Genomic DNA, 10,514 nt, shown 5'->3' on the forward strand with positions numbered 1-10,514 from the left:
ACTTGTTGGAGTATAGAAGGATGGGGGGGGGCGGGGAGGGGAGGCCACTTCGATAATTCCGAATGCTGAAAGTCCTGGACAGAGTGGATGTGGGAAGGATGTTTCTCATCGTAGGGGGAGTCTAGGACAAGAGGACACAACTTCAGGAATAAAAAGGCATCAATTTAAAACTGACGTGGAAAAATTTCTTTAGTCAGAGGTGGCTGGGGAAGTGAGGTCATTGGGTGTATTTAAGGCAGAGATTGACAGGCGTTTGATTAGTCAGGGTATCAAGGGTAATGGGGAGAAGGCTGGGGAGTGGGACTGAGTGGATGGATCATGATTGAAATGGTGGAGCAGACTCGATGGGCCTCCTTCCGCACCATATTTATGGAGTAAGGTTGGCCACTGTGTTGCCACCAGTATGTCAGTAAGTGGTAAAATCTGAGGCATATGGATGAGAATGTTCAGGGAATAAAGGTAGATGAGTGCAAATGTGTGTTGGATTGTTTGCTGCACTCTCTGTAACTCAGAGGACAGAAATGCACTGAGGCATGTGAACAGCAGTGTGAAGAATGAGGATTTCCTGGAATGTGATTGAAGGTGCTTTCTTGATCAGTGAGTTTCCACCCAATAAGGAAGGAACCGGAATAAAAAAAAATGTAGATGCTGAAAATCTGAAATTAAAACAGGAAATGCTGGAAATACCCAGCAGGTCAGCAAGTTGAAAAAGTGTTTGACCCTTGACGGAAGCAATATCTCGAGAATAAGGGTATCCAAGGTTAAACCTTCCACATGACTCAGGGATAGAATGAGAGACCTTTCGTAAAAATAAGGTTATGATGCAGCAGCAAATCCATGATTGATTTCAAAAGAATTGTAAAGGGAACAATGACCAAGAACTGTTTCTAGAATAGATTAGTGGTCAAACACATCTATGCAGGGAGACAGGAAGTGTGAAGTCAGAAAACTGTGGAACCAATTTGGAGAATTAGAGAACAGAGTGGCAGTAAAGAGTGGAGACCTTGTGGGCCGTTTCACCAGAAAGGACATCAGTAAAGCAACATCAGAGCAGAATGCAGGCTTGGCACAGTATAAAATGGGGAGAGCTTAAGGTTAAAACAAAGGCTCACAATTCACGTAGATCCATAGAAGGTACCCATGGCTCAGCATAAAATACTCTCCCATACTTGTACAGCTGGGAGAGCCACTGCTTCCTGGCTTCCAGTAACCCCAGTTCGCTCCCAACCCCCATTGCTGACAATATGGAGTTGTGACCATGTTGGGTCACCTCTGGGTGCTCCACACTCCCACATCCCAAAATGGTGCAGGTTGATTTGTTAATTGGTCTCTTTAAATCCTGTCCGTCCCCTCTGCCGTGTGTTGTGAGTGGTAGAACACCCCCGCCCGCTCATGTTGTGAATGGTAGAATCTGGGAGAGTGGGCAGAATAAAATGGGTCAGAATTAGTGTGAAAGTGGGTGTTTGATACATGGTGGGGTGGGGACTCTGGACGGGCCTGCTTCTGGGTTGCATCTCTCCATAACTCCATGCTTCTAAATTGTTTCTGAATTGAACTCGGGCTTGGGACTTACAACCTAAAGGTCCCAGGGATGTTCAGCAGGTCGATCAGCATCTCTGGAGAGAGGCACACAGGACAATGACCTTTCATCAGAAACCAGGCGAGGGAAGGGGATAAAAGGCCACTGATATGAAATTGTAGCTTGGTTCCTTTCTCCACAGATGCTGCACAGCCTTCTGAGCATTTTCCAACATTTTTGAGAGATTCTAAAGCGTGCATTCTCAAGATGTAACCTTGCAGCCATTGTTTTGATGTCAGTGAAGGTTCCTGAGCATTCTTAAATGTTAGGACAGAGGAAGAACTTTGAATTTTATTGTCAATTGTAGTGAGATACAGTTGAAGAGTTTTGCTTGCTATCTGGCGATGGATCTACCAGCTCTATGATACCACAAGCCTTCAGTGGGATAGTTTCATCATTTCATCCCATGCATTTCTTATGTAATGTATTATGGTTGTAAAGTTAACCAGTCTTTCAGAACAGACATTGACTTTCAGGAGATTCTGATGGTTCTAAGATAATATCCAAGAAACATGCGTAAGAAACATTGTTTAGTCTTGATGAGTGACCAAATAGAATTTGGATAATGTGAAGATTGAAAGAGGTTCAAAGGATTATTTTATTGCCATATAACAAAACGTTAAAAATGTAATATGCATAATATACTTCAATGTTTGTCCACCACAAGGCAAACAAAATGTTGGTGAACATCGCCCAGTGCCCCTAACAATAGGAGAAAGAGAGTGCCTTCAGAGACACTAAGTGACCGTGATTTCGCCTCCAGCCACACGGACTCCTGTTCAATCCATTGGCCACCCGAGCTCCAGATTCAAACCTCTGACACGATCAGGAAGCCTTCAGCACCTGAGGTCCTTTGGGAGCCCTTCTTGCCCTCAGAACCCTCTCCAATCCCAGTTCCAATACCTGGTTCCCATGATCCAGACTTCTGTAGCCTGTGTGGGTCCCTCGCTGGGTCTGCTGCCATGGTCACCTTCCTGTAGGGTTGTCTCCTATGCAAATAGGAGGATAATGACATTTAAAATTTTTTAGATATACAGCATGGTAACTGTACCACCAAATTAACTTATAATACCCGTACATTTTGAAGGGTGGAAGGAAACTGGAGCCCTCGGGGAAAACGTACAAACACCTTATAGACAATTTGTGAATAAAGCTCGATAACTTTATGGTCATCTACATAAATATACAACATTTGTTAACTTTTGTTTTTTTATAAAGACACACAAAGAACTGTCATGTGTTCCAGCAAGGAGAGGGAAAGAGAACCAAAAGGATGTCCCTTCAGAGACCTCGAGTGTCCGCAGTATCTACACTCTCATATGCCTCTCATAACCTTCACAGCCACACAGCCTCCTGTCAGGTCCAGCAGTGAAACCGAGCTCCAGAAGCCCGTCACTCTCCTCCGCACCTGGTTCTCAACCCTCAGTATGATCAGGGAGTTATCAGTGTCCAAGCCCCTTCAGGCATCCTCACAGATCCCAGTCCTGACACCGACCCAATCAAGCCGATCTCCAGCATCCCGCGCCCTGGTGTGAGTCCTTCGGCTACTGAGCCCCTCTCTGGTCCACTGCTGTGGTCTCCCACCCTGTTGGGGCTTCGCCCCCTTGGTGGGCTGGTGCTCTCCCACACTGGTGGCCTGCCGTATTGAACATTAATAGCTTGGGAAGCAGTCCCAACACATAAACAGGAAAGAAATTTTGCTGTGGAAAATTACAGAGTGATTTATTTTCAACAACATCAAAAACCAAGCAGCTTTGTTGCAATCACTGAGCATTTTTAAGTAAAGAATTTAAATGATTTGAAATGGAATAACAAATAAATAAAAAGAAATGCAATATTAAAATATCAGTCAGATTATCAGTCTCGAAAAGGATACAGCAAAATGCTAGAGGAACTCAGCTGGTATTCAGGGTCCATAGAGACAAAGATATATCGGCCCTGAGCCCTTCTTCAGGGGATCTCATCAAAAGGACACAACTATTTTGGTTCAGTAACCATGTCTGCTTTGTGGCTATATGACATATTTTTGCTGAGCCAGAGCTGGGAGTCAGAATTTATCTAATAAATTTTCCTAGATCAACCCTTTCAATTTCTAAATGGCAGGCATTTGGACAAGTTAACTTGGATCGGTGGAATTCAAATTGAAGCCAGATTTGTAATCCTGGGAAAGCAGCATCACCAGAAAACTTCAAACGAAGTGGACCTCCATCCCAGATGAGGGGGAAAGCATTTCCAGTTGTTCCTGTTCTTTGTGGATGGAATGCTTTTACGAGCTCCTGCAACTTAAGCAACTCCAGCCCTATTGCAACATCACCCTGTTTTCAGCTCAGTCTCCTGGGGGATCTGAGAAGTCAACAGACAAGCAATTTGCAAATAACTGTTTTCACATGACAAACACTTTCACATCTTGTTCTGCTCTTGTAGAGAGGAGCTTCTCACGTGAGCAGATTTCCACAAATGTTCATTGATCTACATCCAGTTTCATCATTCTAACCATATATTTCAGAAATGTTTAGAACGCAGAACATTACAGCCTATGTTGTGCTGACCTATATAAACCTAGTCAACAATCTAAACCTTCCCCACCTCATTCCCATAACCTTCCATTTATCTTTCATTTATGTGCGTGAGTCTTTTAAATACCCCTCTTGTACTAGCCTCCAACACTACCCCTGGTAATACATTCCTGGCACCCAGAACTCTCTTGTTTAAAAAAACTTACCCTTGATGTTTCCCCTAAACTTTCCTCCCTTCACTTTGTATCGATGTCCTCTCATGTTTACTATTCCCATCCTGGGAAAAAGGTGCTGGCGATCTATGCCTCTCATAATCTTGAAGGCCTCTAATCCTTCTTCACTCCAAGGAGAAAAGTCCCAGCCCTGCTAACCTTGCTTCATAAGGCTTATTTTCCAATCCAGGCAACATCCTGGTAAATCTCTCCACCCTCTTCTAGCTTCCTCATCCTTCTGCTGTTCCCACCTGGAGATGTGACTCCGAAAGATGACAGTTGCCTGAACTTTGGGTGGTATGACATTCTTTTTCCAGAGATAAGTGATGAAAAAAGCATTAGACTGGTAGTAAGTTATTTTGTGACAATCTCTGGGTCAAAAAGGCAATCACCAACTCTGAATTGGGACCATTCTTTCCCTGTTGAAAACAGGTCAAATCTGTCACAGTTGGTCTCAAATTCCCCTGCCCCTTCCCTGTAGCCCCCTGCAGCCCTACAACCCTGTCGTCCCAGACCCACCCACATTTCCACTTATTTCACCACATGACTTTCAACTCTCTCAACCCCTCTCCAAAGACTTCAGGCTCCCCCTCTCCTGAATGGGGTTGCTCTTGCCCAATCCCCTTCTAATTCCTGTTTTTACTCTCTCACAAACTGCTTTGAATCGTGGTTGTTTGAACAGCCAAAGATTTGCAATGGATTCCATATGGAAGGCAATGACATAAGTATCATCTAAAGTTTCATCTTGGCGTCTGCATCACCATGTCTCAGTTACCATGTTATATTCCACCCCAAAAAGAAAAAAAAACACAAGACTTTAATTGTGCTGACCACAGTGTAATATTTCCATCACAGGATCCCACAGACACTCACAGTGAGTCTGTTACAGGGAGCCGGAAAGCTCAGGCACAGAGTGATGTAGACATGGAAATTACTTCGTCAGGTCACCCATTTCCCAATATCATGACCAAAGTGGGCCCAAAGGATTGCTGCAAAGGACAGGAGATCCCCCAGATTCATGGACATTGCCTGGGATATTGCATCCAGAAGGAAAAGTCAAAAGCTGCAGACACTGGGGTCCACTTGTAACTGGAGGGGCCAGCGGACCAGACAGCTCCAGTGGATGGAAATGGTCTTTCAACGTTTTGGATTTGGGCTCTTTATCAAGAATCAAAGGGAGCTGGTTGGCTTTGAAGATCAGGAACCCTTCCGCCCCACCCTACCCTCTTATTCTCTCCTTCCCAGAACGAGGCCTGCCATTTGCTTCCAGTGCTGTACAAAACATAATAATCTTGCCGGACGAGTTAAGTCAAATTTCTTCCCTGAGTTCCTGCACCTCTCCTCCAGATTTCAGAAACACACTGCACGTCCAATGCAACATCAAAGGTAATGGGGAGAAGGCCGGGCAGTGGGGCTGAATGGGAAAATGGGCCAGTTCGTGATTGAATAGCAGGGCAGACTCGATGGGCTGAATTGTTTATTTCTTCTCCTGGGTCGTATGGTGATGGTCTTGTACATCTTTACCTCCTATGGATACTGTGAGACCTGCTGAATTCCTTCAGCCTTTTTGTGTTTTTACAATCTGTGCTGTCCCTTTGAATTTCTAAATGTGGATGTTTGTGGAGGTGTTCAGTGAAACTATCACACCCATTCCGTTCAGTCAAAACGACTGTCGGTCTGTACACTATCATGTACACTGCTTTGAATTAGTAACTACGTGGATTTGGGAGTAAACCACGAAACACTGTGATTGATGTAAAAACGCAAAACTGGAGAAACTCAGCAGGTATTTTCAGTAGCAAAGATAAAGATAACGTTTTGGGCTTGAGCCCTTCATCAAGGGATGAGCAAAATGTCGGCAGTCGCCTGTTTCAGACACCTGCCTGTATTTTGCTCATTCTTTGCTCTATAAAAGACAACGTTTGACCTGCTGAGTTTCTCCAGCATTGTTTTGTTTCATGGATTTGGGAGCAGGCTATGGGTTAAGTGCACAGTGAGGATCAACACTGGGAGGCCCCCCTCAACCTCCGTGTCAAACCGAGTGCAGCCAACTCTATCAAGGAAGGCAGACTGCCAATTTCAGCTTGTTAACTGCTTCAAATCAATTTTGACTAAGGTTTTGAACTTTAATCTGGTTGGCATGTGTCTCTGGAGCTTCCCTGTCCTCGAGAGCAAGAGTGCTTCTCAGTCCATGAACCTTTGAGGCAAAGGTTTGCCAGCTTTCTATCATAGGTCCAGACAGCCGACAGTGGACTGGAACTGTGTTGCACACCAACGTTCGGTTATGGCACTCGAGGAATCTTTTTTTATCCTCTGTTGACTCACAGACGAAGGCAAAGTGTTTCAGAAGCTGAGCTGATACAACCACATCGGGGTTTATTTTCAATGATTATCAACAGCTTTACAAGTCTGGACCTGGCCCCAGTCTTTCTGCCCGGAATCATATTTATTTCAGCTCTTTAATAACAAATCGATGTTGCTGTTACACTCTCCCCTCTTCAGAAAGTAAATTTATGGTTGTTTTACGTAATGAAATGTTACAGCTTTTACATAGGCCATGACAGTAAATACCTGTGCCTTTGTCCATGTGTCCATTTCATGAAAGTGAGATCAGAATATCAATTTGCTGGCTGTGTTTGATGCAACACTACACCATAGCTGCAAAAATTGCAGTGCCAGTCTGATTGCCTGTCCTTGGCACCACAGCTTTCCAGACAGAATTCACGTCTATTCAAAGAAAATGGGCTATACCTGGCAAGGCCATGCACCAAAATGCTTTGAATTGTATCAACAGGGGCTAGAAAATGATAAAGCCAGCAAACTCTTCCATTGCAGCATGTCAAGACTTTGAATTTATGGGTGGCGGGTCTGCGAGTCTCTCTGCTTCTTGACATGAGTGGGTTTGGTGGTTTCAACACTACATGTGCAGTCACCCGTGATTATGCAGCAGGGCATGGGAACTTGCTTCGAGGTGTCTCAAAATACACACCATTGCTCAGATAAAGTCAGCTCCCCTTCTTGGGCCACTGCAGTAGAGCATACTAACCAATTAGCTCTCTGTCTTGTACAGGACAGTCAGGTGCAAGCAAAGCAGAGGCTGCCCTGCCTTCCCTGTACGGGGAACTGTGGGTTTCATTTTGAAAACTTGGCCAACATAAAGCTCTACCTTTCTGAGAACTTTGCAAAAGTCCTGGAATTGAAGAGGAAAATAATGAGCATAGACAGTTACTGGTATTAACTATTTCTAAGTACTTGTGTCTACAGACCTTCCTATTTTACTCTTTGTAGCGGCAGCTACACTGCTACTGAAAGAACACACAACCAGACGGATTGAGCTCAGTGAGCAGAACTGATTTATTGCAGGCTGCTGGGCTGGACCTATACTCCCAGCGTGGGCTTCTGAGCTCTGTGCTGAGAAGGGGAAACCCCCGACGGCACAATTTTGGCCGGCTGCCCCACCGCGTGGATTACAAGCGGGGCCGGTTCACCTGCCTAGTGGTGTGCCGCCACATTTTATCAATTTGGCTACTTGGTGGGATGTGTGGTTCAATGCACGGACTCTGTATGGTTACTTCAATTCATTGTGTTTTTGTCATTGAGAGATCATTTAGACTTTGTAACTGATACAGTAGTTTGGATTCTAGTGTGAATTTCAGCCCCTTAAAAGTTGTATCCACGTCGACCCCATAAATTTGACTTTAAAGAATGGTCTGGAAAATCGATGAGTATATTGGTAGATTATTTCCTTGGAAGAGAAGGTATTCTTTCAAAAATGTCTAATGAAATTAGATCTATATTCTTGGATTATAAGAATGAGGAATTATTTTATTGAAATATGTAGAATTCTTAGGACTCAAGACAGGTTAGATATTGAAAGGTATTTAAGAAGCATTTCAATAGGTAAGAAATGAAAAGATACAGTCAATTGAAGCGAAAGGGATTAGTGTACGTGGGCAAAATGATTGGTGATGACTTGTTGGGCCAAGTGACGTGTTCCTGAGATGTGCAACCCTGTAATGTGGCTTGTGGGGCAATCCCGAATGTGGCAGGTCAGGCAGGACAATAGTGTCTGAGGTGAAGATCAACCAAGAGATCTTGTTGAAAGATGGGGGAGATTTGCAGGGCCCTACTCCTGATCTTATTTCTGATGTTTTTCTTAATATTTAAAGAAAGATGGTTGAATATGTCACAAATTGTAGATTGCAAAATGTGTTTACCTGGCAGTGAGGCCTCTTGGCAGAATTGGATGGCATAGCTGTAATGGCAGAGCAGGGAGAGGAGCATCAGCAATCCTCCGCGGGAACTTACTGCCCAGTCCAACAACCATCAGCTCTGTACAGGCTTTAAAAGGCCTGTTAAGGGAGCCAACAGTAGTTTATTTTCAAATTCCATGACCGCAGGGTCTAGGTCCAAGATGGCGGCGCCTGTGATCAGCAGTAGCTTTGAGGGGATGCAGACTCCAGGGGAGCAGAAGACTGGTGCAGTGCATCAGAAAACGGGGAGACCACCCCTTGTTTGAGAAGCAGAGGAGACAACCCTAGGGAACAGTGACCAGGGCAGCAGACCAGTGAGGAGCTCTGTGGCGGAAGAACATAGGCTGCATGCAACTTGAGGCGAGGAACCCATATGGGCTGTAGGCTGCTGGCGACTGTGGTCAAGGAACTCGCACCAGGCTGGAAACTGGCTCGATACTGGCTGAGAGAGGACCAGGTATCGGAACCGAGATGTTAAGAGGGTGCCTGGAGTGCTGGAGGCTTCCTGATCATGTTGGAGGTTTGGATCTGAAGCTTGGGTTGTTGATGGTTTAGACTGAAGGCTGAGTGGCTGCGGGAGCGCTGGAGAAAAATCCAAGGACCCTCAATGACCAAAGGGGCTCCCTTTTGCTTCTCTTTCTCCGAGTATAAATGGCACCAGGCAATTTCTGCTGATGCCGAATCTGACATACAGCTGATTTAAGTCGTGTAATAATACACCTGTGTATTTACATGACAATAAAAGAATCTTGAATCTATTAACCTATCAACTGCTTTAACTCGCCCTTGATTTTTATTCCTTTCAGATATGGGGAGAAGGGGAAAGCAGTTAGAATTGAGAAGGTCATTTACACAGGAAAAGAAGGCAAGAGTTCCCAGGGTTGTCCAATCGCAAAATGGGTAAGTATCATTTTTATGTTCTGTTTTTAATTTCACTCATCACTAGGAGTTTAGGAGGCTGAGGGCTGTTCTGTAGCAGGTGGGTATCCTCCAGAGTTCTGTTCAAATGAACACAAGCTTGTCTACTGCAGGTAAACAGCTTTACGGTGGATGTCATGGCACTCACAGCTGATCCTAGCCTTTTCACGCAAGTACATTTCCACCAGTGTGGAATCAGCGACTATCAATGGCACAAACCGTGGCTGATTTATTTTTAATTTTGCCAAACTGAGTGATTAACACTGACTGGGTACCCATTGCCTGATTGTGACCACATTGATGGGCTCCTGCTCTGACACATCCTTTATTTAGAAAATAACTTTTCAGTGGCAATGCCAATATTCCATCATCTAGTTCATAAAATCCTTTATTTTAATATGCTTATCGAGAAGGATTGTGAATTAATAACATTCAATTATTAACACGTTTTTAAAGGACACATGCATAATTTTGGTAGTGATACCATGTCCCTCTCTCTCTGCCAAACGGCTTTTAACACCACATCTAATGGATCTTTTGACGAACAATAAACCATTAGAAATACATGCTTTATTTCACATCTATCTGAGCAAAGCTTCCTGAAATGTTTAAAGCTATCCTCAATAATTGTGGGCAGCATGGTTTGCACATCGCTATTACAGTGCTGTCTGTGAGGAGTTTGTACGTTCTCCCCATGGGTTTTCTCCGGCGGCTCCAATTTCCTCCCATGTTGCAAAGATGTACGGGGCTCATGGGTTAATTGGTCACAAGGGTGTGTTTGGGATGCGCAAGTTCATGGGCAGAAAGGGCCTGTAACTGTGTTGTAGGCCTAAAATTAAAACTAAATTTAAAAAATCCAAGTACACATTTTGCTGAACAGCACCCACGAGTGCAGGAGAAACTCAGCAGGTCACACAGCATCCATAGAAAGCAAAGGGTCACCAATGTTTCGGGCCTGAGCCCTTTGTCAAGGTGCGAGCAAAAAGCAGGCAGGCACCTGAATAAAATGGTGGGGGGAGGAGGGAAGGGGGGCAGG

General features: G+C 44.5%; 1 protein-coding gene across 7 annotated transcripts in view; it reads left to right on the top strand.

Moving 5' to 3' along the window:
- The window catches only part of LOC138754179 (methylcytosine dioxygenase TET3-like), a 204,041-nt gene that overhangs the window by 167,046 nt on the left and 26,481 nt on the right, over positions 1 to 10,514 (top strand). For all 7 annotated transcript variants that reach the window (XM_069918063.1, XM_069918067.1, XM_069918064.1 and 4 more), the window contains one exon: positions 9,367 to 9,460. In XM_069918063.1, the coding sequence (XP_069774164.1) occupies positions 9,367 to 9,460 (94 nt within the window). The remainder of the gene's footprint in view (positions 1 to 9,366; positions 9,461 to 10,514) is intronic.

The sequence above is a fragment of the Narcine bancroftii genome, chromosome 2 (assembly GCF_036971445.1).
Source record: "Narcine bancroftii isolate sNarBan1 chromosome 2, sNarBan1.hap1, whole genome shotgun sequence".
In the NCBI taxonomy this organism is placed as follows: domain Eukaryota; kingdom Metazoa; phylum Chordata; class Chondrichthyes; order Torpediniformes; family Narcinidae; genus Narcine; species Narcine bancroftii.